General features: G+C 43.5%; 1 protein-coding gene across 4 annotated transcripts in view; it reads left to right on the top strand.

The window, feature by feature from the left end:
* LOC139573692 (semaphorin-6D-like) overlaps positions 1 to 19207 on the top strand; it is a 122379-nt gene that overhangs the window by 90473 nt on the left and 12699 nt on the right. For 3 of the 4 annotated variants that reach the window (XM_071397447.1, XM_071397446.1, XM_071397445.1), the window contains 12 exons: positions 688 to 778; positions 1046 to 1168; positions 1458 to 1546; positions 2365 to 2582; positions 2922 to 3053; positions 3248 to 3403; positions 4234 to 4407; positions 4755 to 4892; positions 7154 to 7231; positions 9911 to 9969; positions 10353 to 10403; positions 16842 to 17006. In XM_071397447.1, coding sequence (XP_071253548.1) covers positions 688 to 778; positions 1046 to 1168; positions 1458 to 1546; positions 2365 to 2582; positions 2922 to 3053; positions 3248 to 3403; positions 4234 to 4407; positions 4755 to 4892; positions 7154 to 7231; positions 9911 to 9969; positions 10353 to 10403; positions 16842 to 17006 — 1474 coding nt within the window. The remainder of the gene's footprint in view (positions 1 to 687; positions 779 to 1045; positions 1169 to 1457; positions 1547 to 2364; positions 2583 to 2921; positions 3054 to 3247; positions 3404 to 4233; positions 4408 to 4754; positions 4893 to 7153; positions 7232 to 9910; positions 9970 to 10352; positions 10404 to 16841; positions 17007 to 19207) is intronic. The other variant, XM_071397448.1, reaches the window with a different exon arrangement.

The following is a 19207-nucleotide window of genomic DNA, read 5'->3' as shown; positions in this document are numbered from 1 at the left end:
AGTGTACCCATAGGGAACACTGAGCAATGACACAGCATTAAATATAAACACGCATGTTGACGGCTGTCACTATGTGTGTCTGTGAAGGCTGGAGTGTGCTGGAGCTGCCGAGAATGACCTCTCCTCCGGGTCGCATTCTGCCACTCCCTCCCCCCACCCCAGCGGGATTCACACGTATTGTCTGAGCTGAGGTTTACGACCTTGTTAACGGTGCGGCAGGAATAGCTGCTAAAGATCTGTGGTTAGGAGATACTGTATCCTCACAGTGCTGCCAGAGTAGCAGCCATAGCACAGGCTGACAGGAGTGTTACTCCTGACCTTTTGACTTCATTGTTGTTGCAATGCAGTGTAAAACATACTAAATAAAAGTTATCTTTATGACACGTGTTCATTTATTCATCAGGATTGACTAGAGGCTCATTCTGTCCATGACTTTAAGGGGTCGACTTTATAACTTGGCAGTTAGCAGTAAAGTTAACCTGATATAGAACAGAACAATACTCAAGTTTGGACTGAAATCGATTTTTCAGTTAGGGGGAAATATTAAACTTAACAACAGCAAACAATGACCTAGTTATTTTAGTTGAGGTTTTTCAATATAAGCTCTGTGGAGTATTTCTTTTTAGTTACACTCCTATAAATAGCTTAAGGAAGTACCCTCTTCTCTTTCGTCCCTCTCTCTCCCAGATGTCTACACTGGAACAGGACGGTGAGGAGGTGGTGGGTCAGGCCCGCTGTCCCTTTGAGTCTCGCCAATCCAACGTCGGCCTCTTTGCTGGTGAGTTGCTCTGGACAGAGACAGAGAGACATGTCAGCTGGGGGCAGCAACTTGATCAGTTAACCTGCCCTCAATCTTGCCAATTTGCCAGTGACATTTAGACATAGTTCACACAGTGTTATTGAGAACAGCACAGCCCCTATATCAAATGTAGCCATGAGATGAAAATACACATTGGGAGACATGGGTTTCTAGTCTTCACTGCAATTGTGTTCATATTTCAATAAAAGCACGCCTTTCTTAAATTAGTTATTTTGTTCCTCTCAGGTGGCGATTTCTACTCGGCCACTATGACAGACTTCCTGGCGAGTGATGCGGTAATTTACCGTAGTCTGGGAGAGAGCAGCCCAGTGCTTCGTACCGTGAAGTACGACTCCAAATGGCTACGAGGTGAGCACCTGGCCTTGGCCTCAGGTCTTAATTTGAAACAACTTGTGAATTTACCTTTAGAATCTTCCTCAATCTTCCTTCCTCAATCTTCTCACTTTTGCATTGCCACATATCATTAAATATTTGTATGCAGTACATTAAATATTAGAGTGGTATTTCATTCTAAATCAATGTGTGGTATCCACTTGAGTGATGTTTCCTACCAAAACACTGACTGCCTAATGCTTAACTGTTGTGAATACCAAGTAGTACAGTCAGTGTTTCATATTTCTCCCTTTTGTCTCCTCAGAGCCTCATTTCCTCCATGCCATTGAGTACGGGAACTACGTGTACTTCTTCTTCAGTGAGATTGCTGTGGAGTACACCACACTTGGCAAGGTAAGAGAGTTGTAATTCAAGGGTCTGAATATTTATGGAAATAATATATTTTTTATTTTAAAAAATTTATAAAAATTCAGAAAAACTGTTTTCGGCTTTTCCATTATGGGGTATTGTGTGTAGATTGATGAGGATTTTTTATTTAACCCATTTTAGAATAAGGCTGTAACGTAACAAAATGTGGAAAAAAGTGAAGGGGTCTGAATAGTTTTGTGCCACAAATAAGGGGTCAAATACATTTTTTTTAAATCGTAAAAGTTTCCTGATCTTTTTTTATCCCCCTCAAATATAGGACAGACACTTCAACATAAACTTCCTTTTTGATATTTTGGGGGGACTATCTGTTGTGCCATGTAGAGAATCTGCTATTCAATGCGTTTGTATGGGCTAATAGCAGTAAGCCAAATTCAATTTTTCATCAAATAATTTTTGTGTATATTTCTTTGATACTTCAAGGTGTCTTAAAATTCTAAATCAAATAGCTAAATGATCCTTCGTATGACCTTAAAACAATTCCATATAGCTTAGTAGAATCCCCCCTTGTTTCAACTGTATGTGTGATATGTGCTGTCTGGAGGGGTTGAGAAGACAAAACTTCTTCTGTTGTTCACTGTAACATATGGACAATAATGTTGGATTCTATTGGATAGGCTGCAATGTAATGTAAAATGTGAAACCATGTCATGTCATGTCACTGTGTTCTGTTACTGAATGAACACAAAAGGAATGACAATTTGTTGAAAATCCTATAAAAATCTTCTAACTAAAATCCTCTAACCCCCCCCCCCCCCCCCCCCCACACACACACACACAATCAGGTTGTGTTCTCCAGAGTGGCTCGTGTATGTAAGAACGACAACGGAGGTTCTCCCAGGGTTCTAGAGCGTTACTGGACGTCGTTCCTCAAAGCGCGGCTCAACTGCTCGGTGCCGGGTGATTCCTTCTTCTACTTTGACGTTCTGCAGTCGCTGACCAACGTGCTGCAGATCAATCTCAGACCAGCCGTGCTGGGGGTCTTCACTACACAGGCCAACAGGTCAGTCACAGTACCAGGCAGCAACATTACAGACGGCCATACAGCTATACAGTACATACTCATACAATGAGTATAATGAGGTTTTACTGTACCTCTTTTTATAGAAAATATAAATTAAAAAACAGCCAAATGCTTTCACAGAAGATAATGCTCACATTTGCAATATCATACCCCTTGATATTGCATATTTTTAAAAGCCTATTTTATAAGATTGTTGTTTAATGTCCTATACAACCTTGGGCAGCAGTCTTGAATGCTTTTATAGCTATACAATCCATTATAACCTGGGTTAATATGGGCCTTTCCCATGACAGATGTCTCTGTTGTTTTCCTCATCAGTATCACAGGCTCAGCAGTATGTGCATTCTACATGGACGACATTGAGAAGGCTTTCAACGGGAAGTTCAAGGAGCAGAGGAACAGTGAGTCAGCCTGGACACCCGTGCCTGAGGAGCAGGTACCCAAACCCAGGTAAGACCAACACATATGAGTGGGAACTTTGACAGCCTCAGTCCAGACATATTTACTTTCTTCCAGTGTTAACACTGTCAACAAAAGTTTGCATCTACAGTATTATATTCCCTCAGCGTGAGTTCTTAGTAAATCTAGCCCAGTGACTTTGAAACTCCACTGACTAACTTCTGCCCCTCCTCTCTGTCTCACAGACCAGGCTGCTGTGCCAGCGACGGCTCTGCCGCTGCCTACAAGTCGTCCACGACCTTCCCCGACGACACCCTGACCTTCATCAAGAACCACCCCCTGATGGACGAGGCGGTTCCCTCCGTCAACCACCGGCCCTACTTCACACGCACAACCAGCAGGTAGCTACAGCAGCAGGGTAGCTGGAGGGATGAAAAGATGGATAGGTAAAAGGGAAAATTTATGGATAAAAAACTTGGTCCCTTGTCTCAACATGAAAAGCCCATTAAGTATAAAAGTTTGAGGCAGTCGGGATGAGGCCTTCCATAACACCACATCAAAGATAGACCCAAAAAGGATAGGGCCTCCCCAAAATTATTGATCCAACCGGAAGGGGTCTGTGAAAAGCTGAAAAGCACATCAATTAAAGACACCGTCCGGATGTGGTCTACCAGACTAACAAAGGAAATAGCACCAGTGGCTCGTTAGAAGCCCAGCCATGTAATGGTGCTGAATGTAGAGTGGCTGTCAGAGGGCTGTCAGACAGCCACCTAGCTCGGGCCCCTGCTGTGACTTACATGGTAAAGCCAAGCCAGTCTGACAGACAACCAGGCATCTTCACACAGCGGAGGGAGGGCACGCTGTCTGTCTCACATCTGCCTCCAAACGTCACATCTGCTTCAGAACTCTCCCGAGACGAGCTGAACAACAGAACTTTAACGATGAATACCTCACGTTGTTGAGTCATTTAGCTAGCGTAGTGCCAGTCAGTGTGATGCTCTGAGTAAACAACATGTCGTCAACTTGTGTGGGACTGAAGGAAAGTTGAGAGCAGCTGTACAATGGTTTTTACTTACAATAGTGTCCTGCGTATTCTTACACAGTGTTGTCACTTTGCAGTGCATGCACACACTCCGACAATAATTCACATCTTTAATTGCAGATGCTTTGTCTCTTCGGAGGTATCATCATGTTAACCCTGAACCACAACCCTGTTGTTGTGTCCACCCAGGTTCAAGTTGACCCAGCTAGCAGTGGATACGTCTGCTGGGCCCTATAAGAACCACACGGTGCTGTTCCTGGGGAGCGAGGACGGCAGGGTACTGAAGATCCTGGCCAGCACCCAGCTCAACGCCTCCTTCAGCACACAGCTACTGGAGGACATCGATGTCTACAACCCCACCAAGTCAGCCTCCCTTTCTCCGTTCTTTTACATCTACATGATGCAAACGATCCGTTTTATAATATAGTGCACTCTTCTCATAACGTTCACTTTTATTGGTTCAGCAACAAACAGAAGTCCCTCATTTTTTTGCCTGCTGTAAGAGGATGGTTATTGTATGTGATGCTTCCAAGCAGAGTCCACTGTAATAAGACAGTGATATGTGTTGTGGTGCTGTTAGTACGTGTCCTGAACAGCTTTTCAACTCCACTCTCATTTGCATACAGTCTCCCAGGGTGCTGTAGTTGTCGCCATCCATCAGCATAAATTTAGGAAATAATGAGACGTGTTTGTCGTTTCCCCTTTCCTAGATGTAATGTCCGCGGAGAGGACAGACGGGTTCTGGGATTGGAGCTGGACAGGGAACATCACGCTCTGTTTGTGGCCTTCTCCAGCTGTGTGGTCCGAGTACCTCTGAGCCGCTGCAACGACTACGGCTCCTGCAAGAAGTGAGTGATACCCGGTCCATTATATAGAGCTAGTACTGCACTGTTAGCAGTTGCCAAGTGTATGTTAATATTGCTGTGGAATTCTGGTTTTCATGCGTTTGCCACTATAGAGGCTTCCTTCCCCCAGTGCTGCTATGGTGATGTGAAGTTACACATGTGTGACTTACAATCAATCATGTTTCTATTGTGTTATTAACTGTACGTTTGTTAATACCATGTGTAAATCTGTGTTGTTTTTGTCGCACTGCTTTGCTTTATCTTGGCCAGGTCGCAGTTGTAAATGAGAACTTGTTCTCTACTGGCCTACCTGGTTAAATAAAGGTTAAATAAATAAAAATGTTGCTGCTATCGTTTATGTCAAATTGTAAATATGCTGTATGCAACAGACTATATTCAAATTATGAATCACCAAGAGTTTAGAAGCTGACGTTGTTATGAGGGCAGTGAAAAGGGCTTCCTTGCAGTCAGAGCAAACTGCTGGAGTGGATTTATTTTGTCAGGGATGTTTTTGCCGAGCTAGTATACTCGACCATCTTGTGTCCTATTTTGGGGTTGTGGAGGAATGTTCCCCCCGCCTCTACCCAACCCCCCAAGAAAAACATTTGTATTAAATTTGAACAGGGACGCGTATCCCACGTAGCATGCTAAACCCTCATTGTGAGCCTTAGAGAAGTGCTCAACAGCATTTACGCACAAATTGGAACCAGCTGATTGGCGGCAGGCCAACCCATGTCCAGGGTTTCAACGCGACGACGAGGAGAAGGATAGGGCCTGTCTCACTTTAGAGGGCTTAAAGCCCCTCCATCGCTGGATCACTCCGAAACAGCCCAGCGCACCTCAACCAGGGATTAGGGGCCCCTTAAGCCCCATGATGCTTTGCAGGGGTCAGGTGTCAGGCCCATATCCTCCTCTCCACACCCTCCCCATCTGTCTGCCTCCAAATTAGGTTTGGCTGGTTTGGTCTGTCTCTCCACCTTACTGTAGCCTCTATCTTGGCACAAAGCAAAACCGTTTTTCTATCTCTCGCTGCAGCTGCTGTTTCTATTAGGTTTCAGCAATGGATATGATTCAGACAGCAGAAACACATTGAATTAAATATATAGAGAAAAGAGATTTCGTGAAAAAGATGGCAAAGAGATATCAACAGTTGTGTGAAAGTCTCGACCCTCTGACCCACACAAAATGTTCATAACATTTTCATTTCCCCCCTTTTTTAGTTATTAAAGCACAGAAGTTACAAAAAGTTGTCACATTTGCAACTGTTTTCCCTCAGTGCAAGGTTAATGAGAACCCCCAGAATAGGTCAGCTGTAACCCCACAGACCAGGGGTGATATTCTCAGTAAAGAACAGTAAGTCAGCAAAACAGGACAAGCCACAGGTAGGGAGGTGACATCATGCATTTACACCACAGAGAGAGGAGAGACATGGTGGACCTTTCTTCCAGACAGACAGTTTCTAATGAGTGGTTCCATACAGAGCTATAGATATACACAGCTCTAGTGGTCCATAGGTGAGAGGAACACCTGTGTCTTCATCATGTCCTGACAGGCACAGAGAAAAGGAGCCAGCAGGAATGCTTCAAGTCTCCCCTACAGATAGGGGTCATTACCTTTTAACTCTGACATGTTGTCAATGGCGGTCTGGTGGAGACTCCTCCACTCTCCCTCTCTACACGGCCCTCTGTGTTGTAAACCATGTTGAGCATGACTGACCGAACTCTGTCCTCCTCTCTGGCTCCCTACATCTCTTCTACATACTGGCCTGTTAGTTGGGCTGTGTCACTGAGTCCCTGTCCAAGACTGCCTCTGGCTACCAGACACCCAGGGGGCTCTCACCAAACACTGCTGTCTGCAGCCTCACAGACCGACAGCCAGTCACACTACATTGACCATCTCTCATATTCATCTTTGCCTCTTTCTGAGCTCCTAGATAGGAGAGTTACAAGCTAGGCTCACTCTGCAGTGAGCCTAGCTTGTAAATTGAAATGGCAGGTTTTTTGAAATGCAAATTGAAATGGTAGGTTTTTTTCTGTGTGGTAAAATGACACCCTGGCCTGGTCTGTTTTACTTCGTCTGGTGTGACTGTGGCCTGTGATGTTAATGAGACACTCCCAGAATATGGGGGTGTTGATAGGTGAATAGATATCACATGTCACTTCAGGTCATGCCTCACGAAAGAGTCTTCATTAAAATATGTATTTGGTCTCTTACTTTTTGATAGTGTTCACACACCGAACTCTGACTGTCTGTCTGTCTCACAGGAGCTGTCTGTCCTCGAGGGACCCTTACTGCGTGTGGCAGAGGACTGGGAGCTGTGTTACGGTGGTGCCCGGATTCAGGTGAGTCACAGATGTTGCGTAAGGACCACCCCACCACGCAGCCAATTATATGACAGCAGGTTAAGAGGCCAAGTACTAAACGCATCCCTAGCCCCTACTCCTTGTTTTGTTGAGTACTATGTGTCAAATATTAGTGTTGAGTCTTCGATCAGAAAAATGTAATGTTACTGACAATTTATCAACATCAAATGGCCATAGACATGACCTTGCATGAAACATACAGTAAAGGAATGAAGTAGCAGTAACTTCCTAGTACTCTGCAAACCACATCCTTGTATGCTTTCAATAATCGATACCTAATCTGGAGTTTGACTTGCCCAGATTGTCAACGTGATGAATACGGCCTCGAAATTCTAGTAAAAACATTGGTCTGTCGGCTCCATTTCACATATAGGACGAGCATCCATCTTGTTTATTTCTAAGTGGCGGACATACATCACGTCTGCAATCACTCGGAAATGAAACCCCAGAAACCCGCTTGGAGGGGTCGTGCGTCACTTGGGGTGGGACTGAAAGGCATCGATCAAAATGACCTCAATGTAATTTACTGATCCATTCTGATGAACTGGAAGGAAGCCATTTGACACTTAGAGCTATCGACTGGCTCAGCGTCAGCGCCAAGCAGGGTGTGTGTGTGCAAACAAAAAGCCAATCAATTCCTCTGTCTGAGACTCCCTCCTGACCCACTGTCTTTCTCTTTCTGCACTGTAGCATGGAATCGAAAGTAATGCTCAGCTGGGTGGATTTCAATCATGTCGTGTGTACCTCACTGTCTTCTGAACGGAGGGAGGGAAGGAGAGAGGTAGAGGAGGAGAGGCAGTAGAACACACTATTTCACCTCCTATGTTGCCTCCTGACACTCAGGGACTGGGCTGTCACTATTCCTCTGATTTTCAGTGTGGCCTTAAATCACTTGCTGTAGGTATTCGCCTCTGCAAACATGGGCTGTAAACTTTGTGTGGATGGGTGGACAGACATCACAGCAGAGGCAGCTGCCACTATCCTAATAGTCATATGGACTGCTTCAAATGGATTATTCTGCTGGGGGTCGACTCATTGCATATCCTGTGATTGGCCACCCATGGGTTTTATTTGCCATAGCTTCACAGCCAGAGGTTAATGGAATATTCCAAAGGTGTGTGTGTGTGTGTGTACGCGTGCATGCGGCGGTGTGTACGTGCTGGGCAGGTAATCAGAATTGGACTGAGGCTTGATTTATCACATTTTTAACCAGCGGGACAGTGCCATGCTGCAAGCCAATGGAGTGGAACCGAAGAGATTGGCAAATATTATACATGCAGTCAGTAGAGCTATTACGCTGTGCCTGCTCTGTCCACGTCAGAGCGAGAGAGTGATATGGTGTGAAATAGTCAGAACCCGAGCATGGCCATGCCTCCAGAACAGATGCAACAGCTCATAAAGGCTGTAATGGGGCTGGACCGGAGAGCAACAGGGGACACATCCCCCTTTACTCTCTCCTCCCTTACTCTCTCGCTCCAGAGGTGGCATAAATTCTGCCGGCTGCTTTGGGGCGGGGGGGGGGGGGTTGAGCCAGAGGTGAATTGTTTCCATGGTTTCCTGTCTCTCTCCCCTCACTGTCAGCGCTTGGGGACGGCGTGCCAAAGAGGCCAGTCTAGGACTCTCTCCGTGTCTCTTTCTCTCAAACTCTCTCAGAATAAATAAATACATTAATAAAACAAACAGAAAGGGAATGGAGGCATACGGTAATACTGGTTACTAGTTGTGGTCCGCACACACGGACACACAATCACGCAAAATCCCCCCCGCCGACCTATTCACTCACAAGCAAACCCACTCTGGTGTGGTAATACAACTAATGCTATCGGCTGTCAGTGGGCCCACTGCTGAGCATGGAAAGATAAGTGAAGTTATTATTTCTTAGAGTTTATTATTTCTCCCCTCTGAATTCCCTGTTGTATTTTTTCACTCTTGATTTGCTCACTGGGTCTGTATTCACTCATCTAGCCCTGCTTCTCATTTAGATGTAATTTGTTTTTGGCCGCGCCTGGAATGTCTGTTTTTGTGTAGATGTGTGTTTGATTGCCCGTGCGTGCGTGTGTGAGCGCGTGTGTTTGCATATGTGTGAATGTTCTTGAGTATTTACATCTGTTCTTTTCTTTGATTGCCTGCACAGTCGATACTGCGTCGTAGAAGATTCAGTGTCATTGATGTTATGTTCTGCTTGACTAAGGGGCCAGTCACTCCACTGCATCAACGCAATCACATTACTCACCAGGGGGAATGTATGATTTCTGAATGTGTACACGCCTTTGATTCATAGAAGAAAGATGAAGTGTCTAATGCACTGGAGCACAACCAAATGTAAATAAATACTAGAGTATAAGAGAAAAAGTGGAACCATGGATGCAACTGGTGGTGAAACATTATTCGTGCTCGGTGATAGCACCTCGACACATCCATTAGAATTTGGACATTAACAAAACAGTCAGCCTGTGACCTTGCAGAGACAAAAACAATGAAATGGTTTTCTTTTGCAGCACCATTTATTTAAGTCTTTGTCTTCAACAGAACCATTTTGGAAAGCTTGACAATGTACCCAATTAATGAAAGCGGGGGTTGTGTTTAAATGGTGAAAGAGGAATGACACATACACGCTGACAGGCCGTTTTGTCCTCTTCTGTTTTTGTTTTTCCTCAGGGGCGGATTTGAGCAGGATGTGGAGAACGGCTACCCTCACTACCCAGACAGCTGCCACGGTAAGGTGGACCAATCATCTGTTCTTAATGGCTCTCCACTAGATGCACAGAGCCATCATAAAAGCTCTTTCATAACAAGTGACGCTTATCAAGTGCATTTAATTGTCCAAAATGATACAGAAAAAGTGATTGCCATACTTGGGGAGTGATAGTACAATGAAATGCATCAGCAAGTCAGTAGAAGTTTAAGTAGCCTGTCATTTCCTAGCTGAAGAGTACCCCGGTGGGAATTTTGCTCTCAATTTTCCTTTGCAGATGGGCACGTTAAACAAGCAGTCAATTATACATTTAACTAAGCACAGTTTGAGTATTTAACCACTACTCAGACTTACACAATGTACTGTTCTGTCAATATGTCTGTTGCTTTCCCTTTTCTTCTCTAGACGTCCTGGCGACCACACGCAAGCAAAGCACTCTTGCTGATTCAGCATATGGTCAGTTGACATTTCTTTATCCTCTATTTTTAAAGCTTGTCCAACTGTCTGAGGTTGTTAGCGAACAGGCTAACGCTAGCAAAGCCTGATAAGCAACATCTCTTATTCCCATTTTTTGGACTTGTTATGCAACATGAGCAGTTCAGGAGAGTTTGTTGCGTAGAACAGCAACACCACCTCTCTCACACAAACAGCTATCTTCAACATTGGAGCTATTGTCCAAAGCTAGTCGCGGCAGCAGCACCAGCATGGATGTTTGACAGGCTAGCAGCGCCAGTGGCCAAGCTGCCCACTTCCCTTTATCAAGAAGAATCATCATCCCTGTAACGCTCCGTTACTCCCCACTGCCTCCCATAGAGCAGGGTGGGCTACAGAGCTCAGCGGCTGGCAGGAAGCACATTGCTAGCTCTCAGCTGAGATGTAGTCTAACGTAGCATTAATAAACAATTACTGTGGAATTATTATTTTTTTTAAATTTTATTTAACCTTTATTTAACCAGGAAGGGCTCATTGAGATTTAAAATCTCTTTTTCAAGAGCGTCTTGGCCAAGATAGGCAGCACCAAGTCATTACAAAAAATTACAGACAGACAACATGAAAAACTACAAGTAATCTAGTAAAAACCATTGAGTTAACAATATCAAAAACAGCAAATTAAAAACATTGACAGGTCAGGGAATCAGCCTCAAAATCCTTCATCAGTGATTTAAAAACACCAATCGGGACAAGTTCTTCCAGTTTAAAATTATTTTGTAAGGCGTTCCAAGACGATGGCGCAGAGTACATAAAAGACCTTTTACCAAATTCAGTTCGGACATTTGGAACAGCCAGCAGGATAAAGTCTAGCGAACGAAGAGAGTACCCACCACATTTCTGAACAATAAAAATGCTCAAATAAAAAGGTAGTAAACCCAAAATGGCTTTGTAAATAAAAGTATACCAGTGACTGAGCCTACGAGTGACTAGAGAAGGCCAGCCAACCCTGGTATACAAAGTGCAGTGGTGCGTAAGGGTTTTGCAGTTTAAAATAAATCTCAAAGTGCCATGGTAAAGAGTGTCAATTGATCTCAAACACTGAGCGGAAGCATTCATATATAAAATATCCCCATAGTCTAGTAAAGGCATAAATGTAGCTGATACTAGCCTCCTTCTGGCTTCAAAAGAAAAACAGGCCTTATTCCTAAAATAAAATCCCAATTTCAGCTTCAATTTTTTTGTAAGTTGTTGAATATGCAATTTAAAAGAGAGGCCGTCATCAATTAGAATTCCAAGATATTTATATGAGGTTACAACCTCAATCTCCTTGCCCTGACAGGTAGTAATAGGTGAAAGGTTCAGAGGTCTATTTCTTGCATTAGAAAACACCCTTAGTTTAGTTTTGTCAGTATTGAGGATAAGCTTCAATTGACACAAGGTATGTTGAACAGTATAAAAAGCAGTTTGCAAGTTCTGGAAAGCTTTTGTAAGAGATGAGGCACAACAGTAAATAACAGTATCATCAGCATAAAAATGAAGTTGTGCATTTTGGACATTTTTGTCTAAATCATTTATATAAATAGTGAATAAGAGAGGACCAAGTACAGAGCCTTGGGGCACACCATTCAGGACAGACAATTTAACAGACATAAGCCCATCAAATTGAGTGCACTGAGTTCTATCAGACAGATAGTTAGCAAACCATGCAACTGCATGCTCCGAAAGACCTACACTCAACAATCTCTGCCTTAGTATAGCATGATCAACTGTATCAAAAGCCTTAGAGAGATCAATAAAAAGTGAGACACAGTGCTGTTTTTTGTCAAGGGCTTCAGTGATATCATTTAAAACCTTCATGGCTGCTGTAATTGTGCTATGCTTTTTCCTGAAGCCCGATTGGTACATTGATAAAATAGAGTTAGTAAATAAAAACTCTTTTAGCTGTTCACACAAGGGTTTCAAGTATTTTCACCAGGGGTGACAGCTTTGAGATTGGCCTATAATTATTTAAAAGAGTTGGATCTCCCCCTTTTAAAAGTGGTAGGACAAATGCTGATTTCCAGATCTTTGGAATTTCATTACATTCCAGGGTTAGATTGAACAGATATGCAAGTGATTCAGCTATGAAATCAGCTGCCAGATTTAAAAAGCAGGGATCCAAAAGATCAGGACCTGCAGGCTTTCTTTGATCTAAGGATTTCAGGGCTTTATGTACCACCTGCACTGAGAATGGCAGAAAGCTAAAAGTTTGACCAGCTCTCACTGGTTCATCCACACAGGGTTGTACAGAGACAGAGGACACTGGTTCATCCACACAGGGTTGGACAGAGACAGAGGACACTGGTTCATCCACACAGGGTTGTACAGAGACAGAGGACACTGAATCAAACAGCCTACCAGATGATACAAAGTGCTCATTGAAACAATTCAGCATTTCAGTTTTGTCATATATAGCAACAGAGTCCTTCAAAACACATGACGGTAATTCATTAACATTACTGTTACCAGACATAGACTTAATAGCATTCCAAAACTTTCTAGGGTCATTCAGGTTATCAGTGGTAACAGACATAAAATATTCAGACTTGGCCTTCCGGAGAAGAAAAGAACACTTGTTTCTTAACTGCCTAAAAATAAGCCAATCAGCATCAGAACAAGATTTCCTTGCTTTAGCCCAGGCTAGATTACGGTCGTGAATAATACAAGACAGCTTAGAAGAAAACCATGGATTATCCCGCTCTTTAACCCTGAACCTGCGGAATGGTGCATGTTTGTTTACTATTTGGAAAAAACCATCATGAAAGAATATCCAGGCAGTTTCCACATCAGGGATAAGCTCAATCTTGCTCCAGTCAAAATAAAACAAATCATGAAAGAAAGCCTGCTCATTAAAACACTTCAAATTTCTTTTACGAATAAAACGTGGATTTGTCTTTGGAACCTTAGTATTTCTAACAGCAACAACAGCACAATGGTCACTTAAATCATTACAAAAAACACCAACCGCAGAATATTTATGTGGAACATTTGTCAATATCAAATCAATCAGGGTAGATTTATCTGGGCATTTAAGATTTGGGCGAGTGGGTGAATTAATCAACTGGGTAAGATTCATAGAATTACAAAACATTTTTAAATCATCCGACACCGGCTTTAACCAACACCAGTTGAGATCACCAATCAAGATCATTTCACTGTAAAGAAGTTTAGACATAAGGTGCATCAAAGAAGAAAATGCATCACCGAGAGCAGAGGGGGGTCTATAACAGCCAATCACAGTTATAGAGAGACCCTTTGAAACCTCAATATTCAAAGCAAGAAATTCCAACTGTTTACAAATAGTTTCAGACTTTGCCACACTTACATGGAATTTAGATTTTACATATATAGCCACACCCCCACCTTTCTTAACCCGATCAGTGCGATAAACATTGTAATCACTTATACAAATATCCTTATCAAAAATAGACTTGCTGAGCCAGGTTTCAGAAAACACAATTACATCAGCATCAGTTGATTTAGCCCAAATCCTAACCCCATCAATTTTTGACAACAGGCTGCGTACATTTAGATGAAAAATACCAAAACCAGATCTTGATTTAAAATCAGAGGGGGTTTGGAGACATTGCATATCAGGGCCAGGGTTAGGTTGCACGTTACCTGATATCAACAAAAGAAGAATAACTAGGCACCTCTGTTTAATAACCTTGCACGGCTTCTCTTTTTTAAGAGACCTACTGCAAGCGAATTCTACAAGTGAGTTTCCAGACAATACAAAACAGTCATTTAAAACCATTAGACTTTGGTAGTGACACAAATTCGTACTGTTCACATCATGCCACAAATGCATCGGCACTTGGACGAGTGGACCCGAGTGAAAAAGAGCGAGTTCCTGCAGACAAAATGTCTAATGGACGGGAGAGCACATTGTCAGATGTACTCACCCAGCGACAATGTTCGTTTTCTCCAGAGTTCAGTAAAGTCAGTGCACAAAGCAATACCACGTAAATTGTCATTTTCTCTGACAAAAAAATAAGAGGCCAACGAAGGTAAGTGGAGAGAGGGACAGCGTGTATGTGAGACAATGTGAGTGTTTGTGCGTGTAGGTAGATTGGGTGTTGAGGGGGATAGAGAGAACGGGTTGAGCTGCCACTGACAGCCAGGCGAAGAGCAAAAAGGAGCAGCTTGGACAAGACACTCCGCGGACGAAGGAGGAACTCAGGGCAGCCAGAGTTAGTTACTTTGGTAAACTTCAAATAATGAAGTGCCGGGTTGAGGAGGACCCGTGATCTTTACACCAGCAAAAATAAAATAGTTTGCACTACACAACAACGAAGTTACGCAACCATAAATAAATAGATTATTAGTAGGTTAAAATGTACTAGTCACAAACAAACGACTTGACATGCTGCCATCTTGTATTTCAGTATTGTTGGAATATTATCTTTGAATTATGATAGTGACATCCCTGGGCCATGACTTAATGATTGTTTTTTTTGTTAGAGAGCAGAATTGTTTACTGCTCTTATTGACGTAGCTCAGTGGTTTTCGGTTAGCTGAGTTAGCCGGCTAGTTAGTTAACTAGTACCCATGGGTACTGATGGTGGCTGCTTTTCCCTAGAAGTGATAAACACATCATTGAGACCATCTTAGTGAGAGTTGCTGGCCATTATATCTCAACAATACCATCCATCCAGGGTCCAGTCCAGCCTCTCTATCTACTTCAGAACACAAGCAATACTTAGCCTCAGACCTCCACATTCCCACAATGCCTTTGTTCTCCGTATCCTCTCTGCTGGAGGAAGTAGTGCCGCTCAGTGGGCAGTGGGACTAGATGAGCAACCCCACTGGCTAATTCCGCCAGGCGATTACTCCATCCATGCCTCTGTACTCTGTTTGAAGTACTTCACACACTGCCAGACTTCAGACTCAGACTTGCAGAATGACAAAAGCCTTTGATGGGTCCAAACTGAAGATCAAGGTTTCCCCACAATAGAACACCCCATAATGTTGAACAATGCCATTGTCGCTGGTGTGCATTGGTTCCTAAGTCCTCCTCTCTACTATTCCCCAGAATGGAACAATCCCATCCCATAGAGAAAGCAGCGAGAGACAAACACCCAGCAGTGTGGACAATCAAATCATTCCCCATTGCATATTGTGCTTTTCTCCTTTCTTTTCTCTCTGTAAAGGAGAAAGCAATGTACACACACAATGTTGATAAATTGAACTAATAATGCAGCCCTGGAGCTGTTGTCTGGCATGCCAAGGCTGAACTCCCCCGGTGTGCTGTTTTAATTTGCCTGATGCAGATGGTGCTCTGACAGGGCACCTTATTCAGAGTGAAAACTATCAACTGGCATCGAGAGCGGGCCTTTCGCTTTCAATCTGGGCTGGCACCCTCCAGTATGCTAACATTATGGCCGGCTTATTAGCGAAACGTCCACGTCAATAGCGGCGTGCTGCACACAAGGCCTCAAGGACATCCAGTGTCAGAGAATTAGGAAGACACTCATGATGGTTGTTGTGATGATGACAGTGCTTTCTTCTGCCAGGTCTCTCACAATACAGACCCGTATTGGATCCACAGACTCAGACACCACATAACCCCACAGTACCAGTACAGATCCTAATTGGATATGTTGCCATTGTCACATTTTCCATAAACATTGTCACCTTTTCCATAGACCATTCCCTATGTAGGTTAGACGGTAACTAGCTGTAAAACAGTTTAGTGAAGCAGAGAACCGAGAATTGCTGTAAGTCATTACCTACCATTACCTCAGCTACTGGTATCTATTTCAACTCATCTGTCAAACTACTTAGTAAAGCAAATCGGACGTGAAAGGTAACTGTATATCAAAGTTTGTATGTGCTGGAAGAGTCATTCATGCACCAGCTGGTAGCGTCCACAACAACAGGGTTTTGCTGTGTAGAATGTGCTGCAGTGCCAGGTGCAAGAGGATTCCTCACTGGTTCAGTAACAAAGGTAGCAGGTTTGGAAATCTTAAGGCCGGCACTGCAGCCAAATCATGACCATATTGGCCCTGAGTGTTTTTCTCCAATGTCTCGTAATTTCTGCAACGCCTGAATGTTTTATCTATTAAGGGCATTAAACAGTGGGAAAAACGTTGGTTCTAAAGCACTGAATCATGTTGCACCTATGGAGGAGTGCTTTACGTGTAATGTATAGGCTACCTACTTTATTTATTGCAGTCATGGATTCAGTTGAATTCTCTTCAAAGCGCTCTTTATGTTAATGTCCTCATTGTCATCATCAGCTTAACAGTAATTATGACAGTAATCTTTTTTTCATGCTGGATTTACATATCTTGTTCTCCAAGGTACAAAGAATCCTTCCCTTGTCATAAAACAACATTATATTTAGGTGTTTTTGTGTGCTGCATTTCCATTTCACTAACGGGTCACTTTGTTACCCCTCCCCCACCTGCACAACAACAGGGAAGACCACACCCACAACAACTGCCAGCACAACCAATCAGGTGGCCCCATTCCCTAAGGTGGCAGGTGACTCTGAAAGAGGTACAGGTCCTGATGGCGGTCCTCCAGTCCCAGTTGGGGACCAGGGGTCACCTGACTCGGAACCAATCAGTGTGGAGATGGAGGGTAAGGGGGTGGGGTGTCTGTGTCTGCTGAACTTTGACCTGCACTGGATTGCATTGATGGGCCCTGAAGCTTCACTGCACACTACTAACCAAGATGAGCACTAACACTCTAATCTCTGTGTGTAGGACACTAAACATTTAACCATATATCCACTCACTTAATGAAGCAACCATGAGTTAAAGAGGCTTAATCACTTAAATAGATACTGCATTGGATCCAATTAACCCTTCAATTAACTCTTCCAAACAATGTCCTAACAAAATGACTCCTGCATGTCTCCTCTCATCTCTTATTTAGTCCATCTACTAGGGTAGCTTACTCTCCGCTCTCCAGCGGGACACATTTTAACAATCACACGACCAAGCACGTCTTCTCTTCTCACGCTGTCTAGTGCGCTGCTTCCTGAATGTCATTCCCAGATTACTCCCAATAGGAAACCAACCGGAGCTCCTAATATTCAGCAGGATGGGAAGACTGTTCGTTGATGCTATTTCCTTTAGCCCAGGCTCTCCTTGCTGCGCTCCTCTGGCGCCTTGTCAGGAGTCCATAAATCCTTGCTAGTGATGGGTTCCAATTCAGGCCAACAGAGTCTCCGGCTGCAATGATGAGCCACTCAGGCTCAAATGAGAAAAGCCTGTAACAAATAAATAACCAGCAGCTGGCGAGCGTACAAGGGGAAACCGTAATAGAAACTTGGGCAACGCAATCTATTTCAGCATGGGCTAGTGTCGCCTGGCTGCCGGTTCAATCAAAAGCACGGGGACCTGGCTGATAAGGCGAGAGAGGAACTGTTCTGGAAGTAACAGCTTGGCAGTTCCAAGGAAGGCCTCTCTCTCTCTGATGCACCCACACACTGTACTAGCTATAGGACGTGTGTGTGTGTGTGTGTGTGTGTGTGTGTGTGTGTGTGTGTGTGTGTGTGTGTGTGTGTGTGTGTGTGTGTGTGTGTGTGTGTGTGTGTGTGTGTGTGTGTGTGTGTGTGTGTGTGTGTGTGTGTGTATTTATTTATTTATTTATTTATATATATATATAAATATATGATGCTATTGGTTTCAGTTAAGGAACATCGTGGAAACTTCAGATGAGATGCAGTATAGGTAGAATAGGGGTCAAGAAACTCTGGTCCTGGAGGGCAGCCATGGGTGCAGGCTTTTGTTCTAGCTCAGCACCAACACAACTCATAATGTACTTCTGTAAACTGAGGTTAATTTGAGAAGAGTCTAGTTAGCTCTGATGTAAGTTTAAGGCTAGCCTTGAAGCAGGTTTGAAACATCTTTGGCACAATAAGCAAACTATTTACCGCAAGCTACAGTAATAGCAATTCTGAAGCACTCTAGAATTGCATCCCAACAGCTTTTGTTTTTATTTTATGTAAGGCTTACACAGACGCAAATACAAGGTGACATGATTCATCCAGCTACGGATAGAAGCAATGTATTATATAAAGACTATGACTGACCAAAATACAAGTACAAGCACCCCTTGTGAGACCTCGCTGTTATGAACATTTCCAGCAATCATTTAGCTGCGGTTCGGCCCTATGTTTACCTCAAGGGGGAACGCCTACCTCCCTATAGTGTCAGAATGCTTCAACCTACACGTTTACATACACACATTATTTAGACCCAGCTTTTAGACCTCACTATTGTTTGTTTTCCCAGTGTTATTTCCTGCTTAGCTTATTTTAAACAGACCTTCTCCGGGGTCGTCCGCATATTCAAATTCACCTGTTTGGGTACGGCGGGGGAAAAACTTGCTAGCAGCTAATTTAGCCGACAAGTACAGGGAGACAACTCGATAATAGAGGCAAACAGGCAGGGCTCTGAAACTCATTGAATCACTAGGAGAAGAGCAGAGAATGAACTCAGGCTGAACTTCTCTTTGCTGCTGAAGAGGGGTCGGTGTCCTGGTGGGACGGTGCCAGTTCCTCACTCTTATTTATATCTCAGTGGATCGAGGAAGATAGACTTCCCGTCTAGCCATAAATACAACTCAACTCTCATATCACCTCTCTTCTTGATTACGACATCATCAGTCATCCTATGTCGCTAAATTCATTTTAAGTTGTGCGTTATAAACTCAAAAAACATGGATAATTTAGGCATATCAACAATCCTATGCAGCATCCTCCTCAAGCTGGGTGTGTACATTAAGCTATTCATCATAACCAGGAAAATGTTGCCCACTTCACTAAAGTGCCT

The sequence above is a fragment of the Salvelinus alpinus genome, chromosome 4 (assembly GCF_045679555.1).
Source record: "Salvelinus alpinus chromosome 4, SLU_Salpinus.1, whole genome shotgun sequence".
Lineage (NCBI taxonomy): Eukaryota > Metazoa > Chordata > Actinopteri > Salmoniformes > Salmonidae > Salvelinus > Salvelinus alpinus.
This window is presented reverse-complemented; position numbering and strand designations above follow the sequence as displayed.